This window comes from Enhydra lutris, unplaced genomic scaffold (genome assembly GCF_002288905.1).
Source record: "Enhydra lutris kenyoni isolate GAN:26980312 unplaced genomic scaffold, ASM228890v2 scaffoldscaffold2, whole genome shotgun sequence".
NCBI lineage: Eukaryota > Metazoa > Chordata > Mammalia > Carnivora > Mustelidae > Enhydra > Enhydra lutris.
This window is the reverse complement of record NW_019154086.1, coordinates 54530639-54552844: the sequence shown is the minus strand read 5'-3', so window position 1 is coordinate 54552844 and position 22206 is coordinate 54530639. Positions and strand designations below refer to the sequence as shown.

Genomic DNA, 22206 nt, shown 5'->3' with positions numbered 1-22206 from the left:
CAAATAGAACAGTAACCATTTCCTGCAAGGTAGAAGGTGTGGAGAAGTGAATCCAAGGCGATATATGGAAGGACAGACCACGGGGGTGGGGGAGGAATCTTCCATAAGCCAGCTACCAGAAAGTGTTATAGCAGCACAGCACAAAATCAGAACTTTTAGAAGTCTGCTCCTGTAAGGGATGTCCCGCCTAAAAGGTGATCAGGTGGTAAAACAGGCAGAATCTTAGCTGGGATAGTATGGTCTCAAGGTCACAGGAAGACCTGTGGTGCCTGAAAGCTGCAGAGCTCCTAGGCATTGGAGTGAGGAAGCCAGCTCCTATCAGTGAGCCCAGGAGAGGGCTCTCAGCTCAGGGTTGCCATAAACCATGAACTGTGGCACAGTCATTCCACTGCTCTCTGAGTAGGAGCCCAACAAGTGGCAGAACTGGGCAGACTCCTCTTCCTCCCCGAGGAAGAGTGGTATGGTGGGTGTGCCAGAGAGGTTGCAGGGTTTAGAGACTCAAAACAGGGTTGCATGCCTGAGGTTGGAATGCTCGATCACAGGCTAAGTGAGCACAGAGTGTGGATGGAGACCAAGGAGATGGGAATGAAGGACTGCTTTTCTCTGAGGGTTCACTGAGGAGTGGGGCCCCAAGCTCTAGGCTCTGGGGCTGGAGATTGGGAGGCCACCATGTTCATTCTCATCCTCTAAAGCTGTGTGGAAAGTCTTCAGGAACAAAAGCCACATAGAGCAATCCTCAGGAACTGCTTACTTAGCCTGGCCCCCTGCCTTAGGCAGTGAAATTTAGCCTGGGGCAAAGACACCTGAAAATCAGCAAAACAGGCTCTTTCCCCAGAAGATCAGCAAGAACATCCAGTTAAGAACAAGTTCACTGATTGTAGGGAACTGCAAAATTCTAGTGCTAGGGGAAAATAGTCTATAGAATTCATGGGGTTTTTGCCCATGATTCTTTAGTCTTTCATTTTTAATTTTTCTCTCTTTCCCCTTTCACCCAATTTCTCATTTTATCAACTCTTTTTTTAAAAATCTTTTAAATTTTCATTTTTATAGTAACATTCTATCTTTTCGTTGTATTTAATTTTATTTTTGTATACATATAATTTTATCTTTCTTTACATTTTGGGATGCAGTTTCTTCTAACCAACTAAAATACACCCTGAATCTAGTGTATAGTTCTGTTCTCTTCACTTGTCTAATCATATTATTTTCTCTTCTTCTTTTTTTAAATCTTTTTTCTTTTCGTTAGTCTTTTTAAATTTTCATCTTTACAGTTACATTCCAACCTTTCAATGTATTATATTTTTTTTCTTTCTTTACTATTTTGAAATCTAGTTTCTTGTAATATACCAAAACACACCCAAAATCTGGTGTATGGCTCTGTTCTATTCACCAGCCTGATCATATTCTCTCTCCACCCCCACCCTGACCAACACACCCCCCTACCACCACCCAGTTCAGGTCTCTTCTGATTTGTTAAGTGTGTATTTCTCTGGGGTCATTGTTGCCCTTTAAGTATTTTGTTCTCTTGTTCATCTATTCTTCTATGGACAAAATGACAAGATGGGAAAACTCACCTCAAAAAAGAGAGCAAGAGGCACTACTGACTGCCAGGGACCTAATTAATATGGACATTAGTAAGATGTTGGAATTAGAGTTCAGAATAATTATTATAAAGATACTGGCTGGGCCTGAAAAAAAAAAAGCATAGAAGACACTAGGGAATCCCTTTCTGGTGAAATAAAAGAACTAAAATCTAATCAAGTTGAAGTCAAAAAAGGCTTCAACTTGATTAGATATGAGATTTAATCAAAAATGGAGGCTCTAACTGTGAGGGAAAATGAGGTAGAAGAGAGAGTTAGTGATATAGAACATCAAAATGATAGAGAATAAAGAAGCTAAGAAAAAGATAAACAGCTATTGGATCATGAGGGAAGAATTTGAGAGACAAGTGATAACATAAAGTGAAACAATATTAAAATAGTTGGGCTCCCAGAAGAAGAGGAAAGAGAGAAAGAGAAGCAGAAGGTATATTGGATCAAATTATAATGGAGAACTTCCCTAATCTGGGGAAGGAACCAAGCATTCAAGCCCAAGAGGCTCAAAGAAACCTGCTCAAAAAAAAAAAAAAAAAAAAAAATCAAGAAAAATAAGTCAGCACTGGGGTGCCTGGGTGGCTCAGACATTAAGCATCTGCCCTCGACTCAGGTCATGATCCCAGGGTCCTGGAATCAAGGCCTGCACTGGGTTCCCTGCTCAGTAGGAGGCCTCTTTCTCCCTCTCCCACTCCCCCTGTTTGTGTTTCCTCTCTTGCTGTCTCTCTGTCAAATAAATAAATAAAATCTTAAAAAAAAAATAGGTCAACACCTCGACATATAATAGTAAAACTCACAAATCTCAGAGACAAAAAGAAAATCCTAAAAGCAGCTTGAGACAAGAGGTCCATAACCTACAAGGAAAGAAATATTAGACTGGCAGCAGATCTATCCACAGAGCCCTGGCAGGCCAGAAAGGACTGGCACGATATATTCAGGGTACTAAATGAGAAAAATATGCAGCCAAGAATATTTTATCCAGCTAGGATGTCATTCAAAATAGAAGAGATAAAAACCTTCTAGGACAAACAAAAACTAAAAGAATTTGTGATCGCTAAACCAGCCCTTCAAGAAATGTTAAAAGTTGGGGTGCCTGGGTGGCTCAGTGGGTTAAAGCCTCTGCCTTCAGCTCAGGTCATGATCCCAGGGTCCTGGGATCAAGCCCCGCATCAGGCTCTCCGCTCAGGAGAGAGCCTGCTTCCCCCTCTCTCTTTCTGCCTGCCTCTCTGCCTACTTGTGATCTCTGTCTGTCAAATAAATAAATAAATAACTTAAAATTTTAAAAAAGAAAGAAATATTAAAAGTGATCCTTTAAGTGAAGAGAGAGCCAAAAAGTAATACAGTTCAGAAAGGAACAGAGACAACATACAGAAACAGTGACTTTACAGGTAATACAATAGCACTAAAATCATATCTTTCAATAGTTACTCTGAATGTAAATGCACTAATTTCCCCCCAGTCAAAAGACACAGGGTATCAGATTGGATTAAAAAGCAAGTCCCGGGACGCCTGGGTGGCTCAGTTGGTTAAGCAGCTGCCTTCGGCTCAGATCATGATCCCAGCATCCTGGGATCGAGTCCCGCATCGGGCTCCTTGCTCGGCAGGGAGCCTGCTTCTCCCTCTTCCTCTGCCTGCCACTCTGTCTGCCTATGCTTGCTCTCTCTCTCTCTCTCTCTCTGACAAATAAATAAACAAAATCTTTAAAAAAAAAAAAAAAAAGCAAGTCCCATTGATAAGCCATATTGAAGACTCACTTTAGACCCCAAAACACCTCCACATTAAAAGTGAAGGGGCAGAAAACCATTTTTCATGCTAATGGGCATCAAAAGAAACCTGAGATGGCAATCCTTATATCAGACAAATTAGATTTTAAATCAAAGACTGTAAAAAGAGATGAGGAAGGACACTATATCATAATTAAAGGGTCTATCCAGCAAGAATATTTAACAATTGTAAATATTTATGCCCTTAACATGGGTACAGCCAATTATATAAGCAAATTACTAACAAAATCAAAGAAACACATCAATAATAATACAATAATAGTAGGGGATGTTACACCCCACTCACTGCAATGGACAAATCATCTAAGTGGAAGATCAATAAGAAAACAAGGGCTTTGAATGACACACTGGACCAGATGGACTTCACAGGTATATTCAGAGCATTCCATCCTGAAGCAAGAGAATACACCTTTTTCTCAAGTACACATGGAACATTCTCCAGAACAGATCACATACTGGGTCACAAATCAGTTCTCAACTAGTACCAAAAGATTGGGATCATTCCCTGCATATTTGTGGACCACATGCTTTGAAACTGGAACTCAATCATATGAGGAAATTTGCAAAAAAAAAAAAAAAAAAACACAAAAAACAAAAAACCCTCATATACATAGAGGCTAAAGAGCATCCTACTAAAAAGTGAATGGGTCAACCAGGAAATGAAAGACGAATTTAGGGGCACCTGGGTGGCCCAGTCAGTTAGGCATCTGCCTTCAGCTCAGGTCATGGTCCCAGGATCCTGGGATCAAGCCCCACATTGGACACCCTCCTCAGCAGGGAACCTGCTTCTCACTCTTCTCCCACTACTTCTCTCTCTCACTACTTCTCTCTCTCTCTCTCTCTCTCTCTCTCTCTCTCACTACTTCTCTTTCTCTCTCGGCATCTATCTCTCTCTCTCTTGGCATCTCTCTCTCTCTCTCTCTCTCTCTCGGTATCTCTCTCTCTCTCGGTATCTCTCTCTCTCTCAGTATTTCTCTCTCTCAGTATCTCTCTCTCCCTCTTCCTCTCTCTCCCTCTTCCTCTCTCTCTCTCAGTATTTCTCTCTCTTCCTCTCAAATAAAATAAATAAAAATCTAAAAGAAAAGGAATTTTAAAAATTCATGGAAACAAATGAAAATAAAAATACAACTCTTCAAAACCATTAGGATGCAGCAAAGGCAGTCCTTAAAGGGAAGCATATAGCAATAGAAACCTTTCTCAAGAATTAAGTTCTCAAATATAAAACCTAACCTTACATCTAAAGGAGCTAGAGGAAGAACAGCAGATAAAGCCTAAACCCAGCAGAAGAGAATTAATAAAGATTAGAGCAGAAATCAATTAAATATAAACCAAAAGAACAGCAGAACAGATCAACAAAACTAAGAGCTGGTTCTCTGAAAGAATTAATAAAACTTATAAACCCCTGGTCAGACTTACCAAAAATTAAAAAGAAAGGACCAAAATAAATAAAATCATGAATGAAAGAGGAAAGATCACAACCAACACTGAAGAAATACAAACAATTATAAGAACATATTATGAGCAACCATATGCCAACAAATTAGGCAATCTGGAAGAAATGGATACATTCCTAGAGACATAAAACTATCAAAACTGAAACAGGAAGAAATAGAAAACCTGAACAGACCCACAACCAGCCAGGAAATTGAAGCAGTAACCAAAAATCTCCCAACAAACAACAGTCCAGGGTCAGATGGCTTCCCAGGGGAATTTTATCAAATATTTAAAGAAGAATTAATACCTATATTTCTGAAGCTGTTTGAAAAAAAAAGGAAGAAAGAAAGAAAGAAAGAGAAGGAAAACTTCCAAACTCATTTGATGAGGCCACCATTACCTTAATCACAAAACCAGATAAAGACCCCACCAAAAGAGAATTACAGACCACTATCCCTGATGAAGATGGATGTCAAAATTCTCACCAAAATACTAGCTAATAGAATCCAGCAGTACCTTAAAAGGATTATTCACCACAACCAAGTGGGATTTATACCTGGGCTGCAAGGGTGGTTCAATATCCATAAAGCAATCCATGTGATACACGACATTAATAAGAAAAGAACAAGAACCATATGATCCCCTCAGTAGATGCAGAAGAAGCATTTTGACAAAGTACACCTTCTTTTTTCTTTTAAAGGTTTTATTTATTTGTCAGAGCACAAGCAGAGGAGGGGTAGAGGGAGAGCAGTCTCCATGCTAAGCAAGGAGCCCAATGCAGGACTTGATCCCAAGACCCTGAGATCATGACCTGACTGAAAGGCAGGTGCTTAACTGACTAAGCCACCCAGGTGTCCCTACAGTATCCTTCCTTAAAACTCTTCAGTGGGTCATAGAGGGAATATACCTCAATATCATAAAAGCTATATATAAATAGCCTACAGCAAATATCATTCACAATGGGGAAAAACTTAGAGCGTTTTCCCTAAGGTCAGGAACATGGCAGAGATGTCCACTATCACTACTCTGTTCAACACAGTACTAGAAGTCCAAATCTCAGCAATCAGACAATAAAAAGTAATAAAAAGCTACCAAATGGGCAAAGAAGTCATCAAATTTTCACTCTTTGCAGATGACATGATATTCTATGTAGAAAACCCAAAATACTCCACCCCAAAATTGCTAAAACTCATTCAGGAATTCAGCAAAGTGGCAGGATATAATCAATGTACACAAATCAGTTGCATTTCTATACACTAACAATGACACAGAAGAAAGAGAAAGTAAGGAGTCAATTCCATTTACAATTACACCAAAAACCATAAGATACCTTTGAATAAACCTAACCAAAGAGGCAAAGAATCTGTATTCAAAAAAGTATAGAACACTCATGAAAGAAATTGAGGAAAACACAAAGAAATGGAAAAACATTCCATGCTCATGGGTTGAAAGAACAAATACTGTCAAATGTCTATGCTACCTAGAGCAATCTACATTCAGTGCAATTCCTATCAAAATACCATCAACATTTTTCACAGTAGTGGGACAAATAATCCTAAACTTTGTATGAAACCAGAAAAGACCCCAAATAGCCAAAGAGAAGTTGAAAAAAGAAAAAAGAAAAAGCCAAAGCCAGTGGTATCACAATCCCAGACTTAAAACTCTATCACAAAGCTGTAATAATCAAGACAGTGTGGTACTGGCACAAAAACAGACACATAACCCAGTGGAACAGACTAGAGAACCCAGAAATGAACCCTCAACTCTACAGCCAACTAATCTTCCATAAAGCAGGAAAGAACATCCAGTGGAAAAAAAAACAGTCTCTTCAACAAATGGCGTTGAGAAAATTAGACAGCCACATGCAGCAGAATGAAACTGGATTGTTTCCTTACACCATACACAAAAACAGACTCAAAATGAATGAAAGACCTAAATGTGAGATAGGAATCCTTCAAAATCCTTGGGGATAACACAGGGAGCAACCTCTTTGACCTTGGCCACGAAAACTTCTTGCTAGAAACATCACCAAAGGCAAGGGAAACAAAGGCATAAATGAACTATTGAGACTTCACCAAGACCAAAAGCTTTTGCACAGCAAAGGAAACAGTCAACAAAACCAAAGACAACTAACAGAATGGGAAAAGATATTTACAAATGCCTTATCAGATGAAGGGTTAGTATCCAAGATTTATAAGGAACTTATCAAACTCAACACCCAAAGAGTTGCTTTATTAATACAAAATATTATGTATGTTAATATTTAATAGTTTGTATGTTAATACAAAACATACAAACTATTAAATACTAAGTAATTTAAATATCTAAGTCATAACAAAGAGCTAATCGAATCAAGAAATGCGCAGAAGGCATGAACAGACATTTCTCCAAAGAATACCTACAAATGGCCAAGAGACACATGAAAAAATGCTCAACAACACTTAGCATTAGGGAAATGCAAATCAAAACCATAATGAGATACCACCTCACACCAGTCAGAATGACTAAAATTAACAAGTCAGGAAGCGACAGACATTGGCAAAGATGCTGAGAAAGGAGAACCCTCTTACACTGTTGGCAGGAAGGCAAGCTGGTGCAGCCACTCTCAAAAACAGCATGGAAGTTCTTCAAAAAGTTGAAAATAAGAGCTACCCTACAACCCAGCAATTGCACTACAGGGTATTTACCCCCAAAATACAAATGCAGTGATCCAAAGGGGCATCTGTACCCCAATGTTTATAGCATCAATGTCTATAATGTCCACATCAACGTTCAAACTATGGAAGGAGCCCAGATGTCCATTGACAGATGAATGGATAAAGAAGATGTGGTGTATACACACCACACACACACACACACACACACACACACACACAAAATGGAATACTCAGCCATCAAAAAAATGAAATATTGCCATTTACAACAATGTGGTTGAAACTAGAGGGTACTATGTTAAGCAAAATAAGTCAATCAGAGAAAGACAATTATATGATCTCACTCATATGTGGAATTTAAGAAACAAAACAAAGGATTATAGGGGAAAAGAAGAAAAAAAATAAAACAAGACAAAATCAGAGAGAGAGATAAGCCATAAGAGACTCTTAATCATAGGAAACAACTTCAGGGTTGTTGGAGGGGAGGGGGTCAGAGGATGGGGAAGCTGGGTAATGGACATTGATGTGATATATTGAACACTGGGTATAAAACTGGTGAATCACAGTTCTCTACCTCTGAAATTAACAATACATTATATGTTAATTGAATTGAATTAAAATTTTTAAAAATTAAGAAAAAAGAAAGGTCCTAATTTTATTTTTCCAAATGTCATTTCTTCTTCTTCAAGCAAATTAGCAAGTAGGTGTAATGGGAACACCAGCCAAAACGTTATCCCTGGGATATTGCTTCCAACTGGAAAATAATAAATTATAATAGTTTCCTCTGTATATACGGAGATTAGTGAGAAAATACAGCCTGAATAAGAATTCTAATTTGCCCAATGTAAGCTTTAGGTCAAGGTATTTGTCAGGTCTTTCTGGATATAAAGTGGCTCTAAGGAGTAAATGGTTCCATTATTCAGCGAGACACAATAATGAGCCCTGTTTTGATTTTACCAGTGATCCCCTGGAAAGGGGAAATAGGCCTTCTTAATGATTCAAGCACAATATTCATTATAAGAGGAGAAAATGGATGTAGATGATGTCTTCACAGAAAATGGTTCCATTATTGATTTAGACTATACCATTCAGGTAAAGATTATTGTCCTGGGACAGGAGAACAGAATGCTATGGAAAGCATGAAGGAACACAGATTCACCTCAGGAGACAGAGAGACTGAGAAGGATTTCTCTGTGAAGTACCAAAGCTACCCTGGATGAATCTATTGACACACCCCACCCTTTTAACCTAGACTCAATAACTCAGCCTTTGAGAAAGTAGCTTTCAAAGAGATTTGGTGTTGTCTCCTAGGCTAGCCTTGTTGGGGAGAGGCCCAAGTCCTAGGTTAGAACTAACTCCTGGGAATGGGGTAGGTTTTTCCTAAAGGATTAGATGTAGAGATTTACTGTGTAAAAGACTAAAGAAATTAGGGTGAAATTTTTTAAAAGAAGCCAGTTTAGAAATTGGTGGTGTTCATGAAGGGACCCTCTGTGAAGTATTTGACTTCTTTTCTCTTGAGGTTTCCTTCCAGTTGGTATTTTGACATTTTGGGGTGACATATATCTCAGAAGCATAGTGAATATACTTTATGACAAACAAAAGGACATAAAAATTTCCCAGAACAATGAGTAAAATCTAACAAAATTAAATTTAATATGGTAAATGTAAAAATGTATACTTGGGTTCAAAAACCAATGGCAAGAAGATAAGAGTGGGATACATAGGGCTTAAACAGTGTATTAAACATAATAAGCACAATAGGTATCATAGAATGACCAGACTATTTTCAAAAATATAGTCTTACTTCTCATAATAATGCTTCCTAAAGAACACCCCGAGAATACTACCACTCTCTTATGAAAGGCACCAGTAGGGATATGTACCAAGAGGACCACAAGGCAAATCAGCAGCCTCCAGCTTTGCCAGCAACAACTGGGTACATACACATGAGTGGGTAGGAGAAGAGGTAGGACAACAATCACGAGCACTTAGATGTTGGAGCCATGTTCCAGCCTAGCCCACTCTATAGACAGGATAGTGTCTACAGGTGAGGACAAGTGAGTTCACCAGTGTAAGGAGCAAGGAGAGGGGAGCTGCCATAGGCAAACCTCATCAGCTCACTTTTCAGTGTATTTCTAATTGGTAACCTCAGTCAAAAATAAGAAGTGTTTGGTATTTTTGTCCCTAGAAAATGGCCCATTCATACTGTGTGTTTTGAAAGGACATCAGTATCCACTATGTTCTGCTAAAATAGGTTTTCATTTTCTGAAACTACTATGTCAAGAACAGAATCAAAATAACAAAAGGGACCCTCATAAAATGCACCCCAAAGATGCTGTAAATTAACTTTGACTAGAATTTAAATATTTACCACAAGGAAAACATTATCTAAAATACATTGGCCCTGGGAATCAATGACCACTGATCTTTTTTATAAAGTGACCTTTGTGAGAAAGAAGAATCTGGTCAAACAGGGTGATCTGGAAGGCTTTGCTGTGGGTGCTACTGACCTAGTGTCAAGAAAACTTACCCTAATACATCCATCTGCCCCAATGGTGATAACTTCGCCCTCATCCAGCATTATCTGGTTAATGGGACCCTGATGACAAGACTTCCTTGCAGCTCGACAGAGCTCAACCTTGATGAGGCCGCCTTCCCACAACAGCATGTTGCCCCACTCTGATCCTGAGAGCACCTGGCAGGTATGCAGAAAGGAAGGAATGTGCATTAAAAACATACATACATGGATATTTAGCTCTCAAAAGGCAGGTGAGAATTATTTTTATAGCTTATCTCTCTTGATTATGAAAGTTTTAAAAAAGTATAGAAAAATAGGAAACTATAAATATGAAAATTCGCCACTTTGGAAACAACAACTAATCACATTTGGATGTATTTCTTCCTAGCATTATGGGTAGTTTTACATCATTGTAACTAGGCTGTGCATTGTTAATAATTTCTCAAATATACCTATAATAGCTTTCTTTGTACATCTCTTAAGGGCATAATCCAGGAGTAGAATTACTGGGTCAAAAATGAGAGACGTGTTTAAACTCTTGATAGACAAGATTCTATTTTTTTTTCTTCTGTTTTGTTTTTTATTTTTTTAATTTCTTTTCAGTGTTCCAGAATTCATTGTTTATGCACCTCACCCAGTGCTCCATGCAATATGTGTCCTCCATAATATCCACCACCAGGCTCACCCAACTTCCCACCCCCCGCCTCTCCAAAACCCTCAGATTGTTTTTCAGAGTCCATAGTCTCTCATGGTTCATTTCCCCCTCCAATTTCCCCCAACTCCCTTCTATTTCTTTTATTATGTTCAATTAGGCAGCATATAATACATCATTAGTTTTTGATGTAGTGTTCAACAATTCATTAGCTGCATGTAATACCCAGTGCTCATCACACATATCCTCCTTAATACCCATCACCCAGTTACCCTATCCCCCCACCCCACTCCCTTCTGTAACCCTCAGCTTATTTCCCAGAGTCTCTCATGGTTTGTCTCCCTCTCTGATTTCCCCCCATTCAGTTTTCTCTCCCTTGCCCTGTGGTCCTTTGCACTATTCCTTATGTTCCACATATGAGTGAAACCATGTAGTAAATATCTTTCTCTCCTTGATGTATTTCACTTAGCATAATACCCTCCAGTTCCATCCATGTGGATGCAAATGGAGGGTATTCATCCTTTCAATTCTAGTTTTTAAGAGTGATAATATTAAATGTTATAAGGTGTTTCAAAAATTGTGAGGCCATTACTGAACTCAGCAGATTATAACATAATAATATCCAATTTCAAACAAGAATAATCATTTGAAACCAGCTCCTATTTATCCATTTTATCCAGCACTTCCCCAGTGTGTACCACCAAACACTAGTTCTTAGGACGTTTAACTTGTATTAGATAATAAGTCGTACTAATTAAGTATTGACTCTGTGCCAAGTGCTGTTTGAGCATTTTATATATATTAAGTTATTTAATCCTAAAAACCCATTTGAACCTGGTACATTTATTGGGGGTACCACATACAGTTATGCAGGTTGGTTATTTATTTTCCCAGAAAAGTCAGGCCAACAGGAGCCCTAACAATTACTATTCCCATTTACAAAGGAGAAAACTGAACAGAACAGTTAAGTGGCTTGTACAAAATACCCAAAGCAGTCAGGATTTTAAACCAGGAAACTTCACTCAAAAGTTCCTGTCCTGGGGCACCTGGGTGGCTCAGAGGGTTAAAGCCTCTGCCTTCGGCTCAGGTCATGATCCCAGGGTCCTGGGATCGAGCCCCACATCGGGATCTCTGCTTAGCAGGGAGCCTGCTTTCTCCTCTCTCTCTGCCCGCCTCTCTGCCTACTTGTGATTTCTGTCAAATAAATAAATAAAATCTTTAAAAAAAAAAAAAAGTTTCTGTCCTAACACTACTTCCAAAGACATATGCTTGGATAAACAAAATCAAACAAGTTTCTTTTCTCTAGGACTCTCTGGAGACTTTAACATAGAAATTTCACTAGAAATCACTGAGAGGAATTTTTAGATACAAAGGAATCTGACCAAGAAAGTCTTGTTTTCACAGAGCTTCTGTGCAGACTAATGTTCCATGAAACACCTTGGGAAGCTCAGATCTAGTTTTTGCCTGCCTCCTCCTCATCGGCGCCCCAGTTCCCTCTCACCTAGACTAATTTACTCAGTCTTTTCTACCTCCCCAGTCTACTCATCTTACCCATTCTGCTTGTTCGACTTATCACCAAACCTCAGCTCACTTTCAGTAGTCACTATTTAGACTTGCTTTCTTCTGTCCAGTAACAAAACCACCAGAAACCACCCATGCCTGGCCGGCATTCCCTTCTGAAAGGTCATGCATGCTTAGCTTTCTTTTTCCATTTGTCCTGAAAAATGAAATGAAAGTGACATCTTCCTTGTTGGCTCATCCCCTTGACTCCAGATTTCCCTTCCCTCAATTCATTTGGCATTTTGTGGCCAGATTGATATAGAACTTCATTTGCAACTCTACTCTTCCAATGTATGATAGTTCTGCCTGGCTATGAACTTACTTATACATAGGACCCAACTATACCTCTCAATCTAATTTCCCACTCTTTGCCAACATGAATGCTCTTTCCTGAGTAGCCTTCCAAATATAGGATACTATTCCTAACTCTAAACATTTCCTTTTGTGTCTCTCATTTTAAATGGCTTCTTTTCTCCTTTACATACAATGCAAACACTACTGAAACTTTCAAAGATATATCTTATGGCATGTTTTGCTTTTGGTTTTTTGTTTGTTTGTTTGTTTGTTTTTAAGGTTTTATTTATCTATTTGAGAGAGAGAGAGAGAGCAGGGCAGAAGCAGAGGGAGAGGGAGATAATCTCCAGCAGACTCTCCACTGAGCACAGAGCCCTACCTGAGGCTGGATCCCAGGCCCCTGAGATCATGCCATGAGCAAAAACCAAGAGTCAGACGCTTAACTGACTGAACCACCCAGGTACCCCTTGTGGCCTGTTTTTAACAATCTCTATCTTACTTTAATTTCATGCATTATCCAGAATTTGAAACTAAAATTATTTGTGATCATTTTATAGCTTTGGATATGTATTTATTTATTTAACTAGCATCCAAGGCTTTTGATTTCCTCCCATACAACATGATTCCAAATTGAGAATATCTACTAGGTAGATGACCAGTCCCCTTTGGTTCCTCAAAGTAATATTTGTATGCTAGCATTTACTTTTAACGGAGATGTTCACAAATAATACTATATAACTCATCCTAATAGGAAGCCAAATACAATATTAATGGAGAATTGATCCTATAGCAATATGCCCACAAATTTTTACAAAAGGAAGAGAGAAAATAAACTAACAATGTTATAGAATAAACTACCAGATTTAAGTTGGCATGCATCTCTAGGTGCCACTGTGAAGTGGCTCAATATTCCTAAATAATAATCTGACAATGAAAGAAAAATCCACAAGACCGTATACAACCTTTGAGCCAGTAAGTCCTCTCGGAGCATCGTGACAAAAGAGGAGGGACAGATAAACATTATAAACACTGCAACTCCATGATGATGAATAACAATGTATCACTATGTTAAATTATTAAAATGCTTGCATACTTTATATATGCATGTATAATATTTAGTAAACAAAACCAAGAAAGATATTTACATATGGATTATGACAATTCCCTAGAACTATATTAATTAAAATTGATAATCTGAAGAGCCAAAATTAAACGTTCATTATATTTACAATGATAGTGTCCATCATTAATAACATTGGCAGGGCTTTTTAGAAAGTCTAATGGGCTTTCATATATTTTCATTTTGAAACCATGATTTTATTATTGTGGAACAGTGGCTGTACTCACCTTCCCATCTGGGAGCTGCATGTAACCTTCTATATCAGTAGTGGCTGTTTTGCCAAATCGACCCAATGAGCCCTGAAGCTTGAGACCCGTGAATGTTAGAGCCATTTCCCAGAACCTACAAACAAGAAAGAGACTGAATGTATCTCAAAGAGGCTTTATCTAGGTTATCTATCTATGTTTATTCTGCCCAAGTGTTTACATGTTTCAGAGTCACACACATTATTTCATTTGCTCATTCATTAACTAATATGTATTAAGTATCAACAACCTGTCGGACAAAGTTCTAGGCAATATAAATTCAGAATTGAGCAAAATAGACAAATTCCCTGCCTTTGTGGATATTTTATCTTGTCCTGCTGTTCTATACAACTGACCCTAGCCAAGTTTGACTATTTTAATTTAGATTTAATGCAATTAACACTAAACCAAATTTAAAACTCTGTGTTTCAGTCAGACTAGCCAGTTTCAAGTACTCAATAGCAAAAATGTAGCTAGTGTCTATTAGATTGGACAACGTAGAACATTTCCATCTTGGCAGAAAGTTGTTCTATTGAATAATACCATTTTAGAAGATGCAAAAGTTTTCAAAAAACTTCTGACTTACTTGTGTAGTTTAAGAGTCATTTCTTAACACTGTGCTCTCATTCTCTCATGTATAAAATGAGACTACTAATAGCACCTACCTCGTAAACTTGTTGAAAAACTCTTAGAACACTGGCTTATACATAAAAGCGATGAATAAATGTTAGTTATTACTAACATTTCTTATTAATAGTCTAAGCAAGTGAACAGATGATGAAGAACATATAGAAAAAGAATCTGGCCTGCCAACTAGATATAAAATAGATAATGGATGGTATCAACAAGCCAATAATATGAAGCCAAAAGCTTAAACAACCAACACCCTTCTCCATGGCTACGACAGGACCCCTGATCATACATTTCCATATACTCTATTTCTTCTATAGCACTTCACACATGAAATTATTTGATTTCTCTCTCCAAAGATACAATGCAAAGAAACATGCATTCTACTAAATGATGGGAAAATGTAAAGAGAAATGTTTAGCCTATAGCTAGCAGATTACTTGAGAATTCCCCCAAATTTCCATCTTAAAATCTGTTCAATTAATCTATATCTCTAATGAATAAATAAGAAGAGAGCCAGGTTTAAATTGGAATAAGAGCAACTTAGGATAAAAATGTCTTTCTCAAAAAGGACACTGGAAATCTAGTTATGAGCAGCTCGGAGATGGTGATAGAAGGTTGTTAAATAAATGCATAAGACAGGGTAGAATGAAGACAAAAAAAGACAAAATCATTCCATCCTGGAAAAGAGAGCAGAGTATGAAAGAGTGAAAAGGACATGGAGTTCAGAGCCAGAGCCCTGAGATCAAGAGTAGGCTCTGTTAAAATTTAGTACCGAGGGTCCTGTGTTAGGATGTCAAAATGACTTAGCCATCATACAATATCGCTACCACAGGGGCACCTGGGTGGCTCAGTGGGTTAAGCCTCTGCCTTCAGCTCAGGTCATGATCTCAGCGTCCTGGGATCGAGCCCTGCATTGGGCTCTCTGCTCAGCTAAGAGCCTGTTTACCCCCTCTCTCTCTCTCTGCCTGCCTCTCTGCCTACTTGTGATCTCTTGCTCTCTCTGTCAAATAAATAAATAAAATTTTTTAAAATATTGCTCCCACAGATTTTAAAGTGGACCTGAAAACTCAATATGCCATGTTAGTAAGCATTATACAAACTCTTTTAGGTGGTAAAGCCTGTAAGAAGGCAGCAGGCTGAATTCTTTTTTAGCTATACTGGCTTCAGTCATAAAAGCCCCATATCCAATTAGAAAAGCAGCACTACAGTTAGTTTTGAAGAGAACACATTTAAAAATTATCCTAATGTTAACATCAGCACAAATGTCTCCAGCTGGCTGATCCTCTCAGACAATATCCTTAATGATAATCTACCAGCACCTGTACCAGTCACACAACCTACTTGATGTGGCCTGATCCCGATGTAGTAAGCTGCTCATCATCTTCGGGATTGAAAGTAACCTTAAAAACTTCCTGGGAAAAAGCTTTTGTCCTCAGCATGGGCTGTTCTTCTTTCCAATTCCAGATGGTCAGTGTGTAATCAGGGCTGCCGCCAACAGAGGCTAGCAAGGTACCACTGCTGTCAAAATCCACATAAGCATAGCCCAGCTCGGTCCCATCTGAAAGGATGAATGAGAGTCTAATGAACAAAGGCAACGTTTATTTCACTTTCAAAAGTATATTATTTAAAAGAAAAAAGGAGGGAAAGAGAGCAAGTGAGCACCCTTGGTGATAAGTATTGATGAAAGAACACCAAGAATTCCCAAAGAAAGGATCCAAAAATCATGCATCACCCTTGGCTTTAGAATGAATTACATAACAGGAGGGGGGGAAATGAAGAAATCCTAGTCACATTTTGCATGAGAACACACTCCCTTTTATGAAGTGGGGGAGGGGGGTACAAAATCATGTTAGATGGCAGAAAGAGATCAATCTGTAATTAGAAATTTGCCACTGAAAAATTCATCAAATAAAAACGGAGGACTTCAGATTTCTGGTTATGCATGTAAGGAGCTTAAAAGTCACCATTTTATCCTAACAACAAATAAAAATCTGAACACAGTAAAAAATCAACAATTCTTTATGGATTCATAAGTGAGGGAAGGACATGGGGCAAATGGCTGCTCCCAGGACAGGAGAGACTGGTGGGTGAGATGCATTTGCAACTTACCGCAGCAGGAACATCCAAACAGCAGAGAGAATCAGTGCCAGGGTAATACAACCTTAAGTTTTAACTGAAGAATTGCTGGGGGCTTAGTGTGGACAAGTCTGAGAATTAAAAACTCCAGGAGGACCCAGTCATAGGTGGGCCCCAACAATATTGTGAGATGTATCCCTAGGATCTTGACCAGGTTCCCACAGTAAATACGAGAAAAACACCTCCAGCTTTCAGCAAGGAGAGGGAGAAAAGGAACCATTTTGAAACACACCAGAACACTCCGTTCTTAATAAAGCCTGTCCTCAAGAGAAACTAATTACCAGAGCCTAACTAACCTGGGGAAGGAACTCTAACCCCCTCTAACTGATGTGGTTTTGGAATACAGGTGAGGTTCGGTGGGTGGTGTCCAGAGCCAATGACAAAGAATTGTTGAGATGTCTTTGGTGCAAAATGGTGCTTTTATTAAAGCACAGAACGGGACCCATGGGCTGAAAGTGCTACTACACCAGCATTGTGAAGGATGGCTGATTATATACAATGGGGCTCAGGGAGTAAGGAAAAGGGAGGTTTTCAAAAGAACTTTCATATGCTAAAGAAGACCTACAAGATACCAGAGGCTTTGCCATTGTCAAATTGCTTTTCCTTCTTGTAGAAATCAACGTTAAGATAGTTGGGAGCTTCCTGGAGGAACATACACTCTGCTGCTTCAATAGCTGCAGGTTATAAGGTCATTTAATTGTACCTACACGTCCTTCTGGAAACTAGGTTATTGATAGAAATGCTTTGTTCTTGTAGATTGCCAAGGCATTTGTAAACAGAGAGAGACTCATGTCCTGCAGGATTGTGCTTTCTATAAGTTAACTATTTGTTTTTCCTTTCCTTAGCTTTAAGGCAGCCAGGGATGTCTAAGGAATGTCACATATATCCCATGGCGGCGGCGGAGGGAAGGGGTGGGGGGGGGGGAGTGTGGAGATTTGTGGGGTATAAGCTTCTGCTTTGTCCTCAGCTTGCCTTCTGTTCCCTCATCATAAGCATCCTTTCCCACCAAAGGGGGAGAAAACAACTCAGAAACATTTGTGAAGTTCAGTTCAGAGGCAGAGGCTCACTAAAAATTTGAGACCTCATCGGAGAACTAAAGAGCACTTCCCTTTCCCCTACACCTTACCACCAAGTTATAAAAGGCCTATTTACAGCAATTATTTGTCCCAACTACACCATGTCTGACTATCAAGAAAAAATTACAGAGACAGAACAAGCATCAGAACCCGATATGGCACAGATGTTGGAATTATCAGACTGGGAATTTAAAAGAACTATGATTAATATGCTAAGGGTTCTAATGAGTAAAGTAGACAATATGCAAGAACCAATGGGCAATGTAAGCAGAGAAATGGAAATCTTAAGAAGGTACCAAAAGGAAATGGTAGAGATAAAAAACATTATAACAGAAATGAAAAATGTCTTTGGTGGGCTCCCTAATAAATTGGACACAGCTGAGGAAATAATCTCTGGACTACAGAACAGATCAAGAGAATCTTCTGAAAACTGTAGAGCAAAGAAAACAAAGACTGATAAAAACGGAAAAGAATATCTAAGAACTATGGAACAACTACAAAAATGTATGTAGAAGGTGAAGAAAAAGAGAAAGGAACAGAAGAAATATTTGAAAAAGTAATGACTGAGAATTTGCTGCAAATTAATATCAGACACCAAACCACAGATCCAGGAAGCTCAGAGAATACCGACTAGAATAATGCCCAGAAACTACAGAAAATGAAGATAAAGAACTCCTAAAAAAAAAAAAAAAAAAAAAAAAAAAAAAAACAAAAAAAAAAAAAATATTAAAAAAAAAAAAGCCAAAGGGGAGAAAAACCTTACTATAGAAGAATGAAGAACTATATCCAACTTGTCAGAAACCATATAAGCAAGAAGAATGGACTGAAATATTTAAAGGAAAGGAAGGAAAAAACTCCACCAACCTAGAATTCTGTACCCTATGCAATTATTCTTCAAAAGTGACAGATAAAGACTGTGCAATTATTCTTAAAAAGTGACAGATAAAGACTTTCTCAGACAAACATTGAAGGGATTTGTTGCCAGGAGACCTGCTTTGCCAGAAATGTTAAAAAGAAGTTTTCTAAACAGAAGGCAAATAACATAGGTCAGAAACTCAAATATATGTAAAGAGATGAAGAGAACTGAAGAAGGAGTAAGTGAAAGTACAATAAAAAACTTCTGATGTTCTTAATTTACATAACAAATAACAGTTTGTTCAAGAAAAGAAAACTACAAAACAGTATCTTTCATGAACATTGATGTAAAAATCCTCAACAAAATATTAGCAAATTGAATCTAACAATATATAAAAACGATTGGATTATTATTTTGTGGATATCAACAAACTGATTTTAAAGTTCATACAGACAGGCAAAAGACCCAGAATAGTCAACATAATATTAAGTGAAAAGAACAAAGTTGGACTGATAATACCTGACTTCAAAAATTCCTATAAAGCTACAGTAATCAAGACAGTGTGACATTGGGGAAAGAGTAGATCAATGCAACAGAAAAGAAAACCCAAATATAAACCAACAGAAATATAGACCAATCAAAAATCAATTGATTTTTGAAAGAAGGCAATATAACAGAACAAAGACAGTCCCTTCAATAAATGGCACTGGAATAGCGGGACATCCATGAACAACAAATAAACAAGTAAAAAATAAAATAATGTAAACATAGACCTTATACCTTTCACAAAAAATTAATTCAAAATGGATCATAGGTCTAAATAGAAAATGCAAAACCGTAAAACTCCTAGAAGATAATGTAGAAGAAAACCTAGATGACCTCAGGTGTTGGTGATGCCTTTTTAGATTTCACACCAAAGACAGGATCCATGAAAGCAATCACTGATAAGCCAAACTTCATTAAAATGAAAAGTTCCTCTGAGAAGGGCAATATCAAGAAAATGACATAACAAGACACAGACTGGGAGAAAATATTTGTAAAAGGCATATGTGATAAAGGACTGTCCCCCAAAATATACAAAGAACTCAATGCTCAATAATGAGAAATTAAAAACTTGATTAAAAAATGGGCCAAAAACCTTAACAGACAGCCTCACCAAAAATATGCAGATAACACATAAACATATAAAAAATGTTCCACAACCTGTCATCAGAGAAACACAAATTTTTAAAAAATGGAGCTACCACTAATACACCTATTTAGAATGGACAAAATCCAAATGATTGACAACACTGAATGCTGGTGAGGATGTGGAGCAACAGAAACTCTCACTCACCGCTGGTGGGAATGCAAAGTGGTACGGCCACCTTGGAAGACAGTTTGGCAGTTTCTTACAAAACTAAGCAGACCCTTACAATAGGCTCCGGTAATTGTGCTCTTTGGTATACACCCAAAGTAGTTGAAAATGTATGTTCACACAAAAGCCTGTACTCAGATATTTATTGCAGCTTTATTCATAATTGCCAAGATTTGGAAACAACTAAGATGCCCTCAATATGCGAATGAATAAACAGTGGCACTTCCAGACAATGGAATACTATTCAGCACTAAAAAGAAATTGGCGATCAAGCCATGAAAAGACAGGGAGGAAACTTCAATTCATATTTCTAAGTGAAAGAAGCCTATCTGAGAAGGCTACGCACTGTATGATTCCAACTATATGACATTCTGGAAAAGGCAAAACTGCGGGGACAATAAAAAGATCAGTGGTTGGGGTGCCTGGGTGGCTCAGTAGGTTAAGCCTCTGCCTTCGGCTCAGGTCATGGTCTCAGGGTCCTGGGATCGGGCCCCACATCAGGCTCTCTGCTTGGCGGTGAGCCTGCTTCCCCCTCTCTCTGCCTGCCTCTCTGCCTATTTGTGATCTCTCTCTCTCTCTCTCTCTGTCAAATAAATAAATAAAATCTTAAAATATCATTCTCAATGGAGAAAAACTGAAAGCTTTTCCGCTAAGGTCAGGAACACGGCAGGGATGTCCGTTATCACCACTGCTATTCAACATAGTACTAGAAGTCCTAGCCTCAGCAATCAGACAACAAAAGGAAATTAAAGGCATCCAAATTGGCAAAGAAGAAGTCAAACTATCACTCTTCGCAGATGATATGATACTATATGTGGAAAACCCAAAAGACTCCACTCCAAAACTGCTAGAACTTGTACAGGAATTCAGTAAAGTGTCAGGATATAAAATCAATGCCCAGAAATCAGTTGCATTTCTCTACACCAACAACAAGACAGAAGAAAGAGAAATTAAGGAGTCCATCCCATTTACAATTGCACCCAAAACTATAAGATACCTAGGAATAAATCTAACCAAAGAGACTAAGAATCTATACACAGAAAACTATAAAGTACTCATGAAAGAAATTGAGGAAGACACAAAGAAATGGAAAAATGTTCCATGCTCCTGGATTGGAAGAATAAATATTGTGAAAATGTCTATGCTACCTAAAGCAATCTACACATTTAATGCAATCCCTATCAAAGTACCATCCATTTTTTTCAAAGAAATGGAACAAATAATTCTAAAATTTATATGGAACCAGAAAAGACCTCAAATAGCCAAAGGAATATTGAAAAAGAAAGCCAAAGTTGGTGGCATCACAATTCCGGACTTCAAGTTCTATTACAAAGCTGTCATCATCAAGACAGCATGGTACTGGCACAAAAACAGACACATAGACCAATGGAACAGAATAGAGAGCCCAGAAATAGACCCTCAACTCTATGGTCAACTCATCTTCGACAAAGCAGGAAAGAATGTCCAGTGGAAAAAAGACAGCCTCTTCAATAAATGGTGTTGGGAAAATTGGACAGCCACATGCAGAAAAATGAAATTAGATCATTTCCTTACACCACACACAAAAATAGACTCAAAATGGATGAAGGACCTCAATGTGAGAAAGGAATCCATCAAAATCCTTGAGGAGAACACAGGCAGCAACCACTTCAACCTCAGCCGCAGCAACATCTTCCTAGGAACATCGCCAAAGGCAAGGGAAGCAAGGGCAAAAATGAACTATTGGGATTTCCTCAAGATCAAAAGCTTTTGCACAGCAAAGGAAACAGTTAACAAAACCAAAAGACAACTGACAGAATGGGAGAAGATATTTGCAAATGACATATCAGATAAAGGGCTAGTGTCCAAAATCTATAAAGAACTTAGCAAACTCAACACCCAAAGAACAAATAATCCAATCAAGAAATGGGCAGAAGACATGAACAGACATTTCTGCAAAGAAGACATCCAGATTGCCAACAGACACATGAAAAAGTGCTCCACATCACTCGGCATCAGGGAAATACAAATCAAAACCACAATGAGATATCACCTCACACCAGTCAGAATGGCTAAAATTAACAAGTCAGGAAATGACAGATGCTGGCAAGGATGCGGAGAAAGGGGAACCCTACTACACTGTTGGTGGGAATGCAAGCTGGTGCAACCACTCTGGAAAACAGCATGGAGGTTCCTCAAAATGTTGAAAATAGAACTACCCTAAGACCCAGCAATTGCACTGCTGGGTATTTACCCTAAAGATACAAACGTAGTGATCCGAAGGGGCACGTGCACCCGAATGTTTATAGCAGCAAT

At 38.4% G+C, this 22206-nt stretch overlaps 1 protein-coding gene across 1 annotated transcript in view; it reads right to left on the bottom strand.

Moving 5' to 3' along the window:
- The window catches only part of LOC111146342 (cilia and flagella associated protein 44), a 155095-nt gene that overhangs the window by 120105 nt on the left and 12784 nt on the right, over positions 1-22206 (bottom strand). The window contains exons 6-8 of the mRNA XM_022501862.1: positions 15828-16044; positions 13836-13950; positions 9995-10159 (exon numbers count right to left, since the gene is read on the bottom strand). Of these exons, the coding sequence (XP_022357570.1) occupies positions 9995-10159; positions 13836-13950; positions 15828-16044 (497 nt within the window). The remainder of the gene's footprint in view (positions 1-9994; positions 10160-13835; positions 13951-15827; positions 16045-22206) is intronic.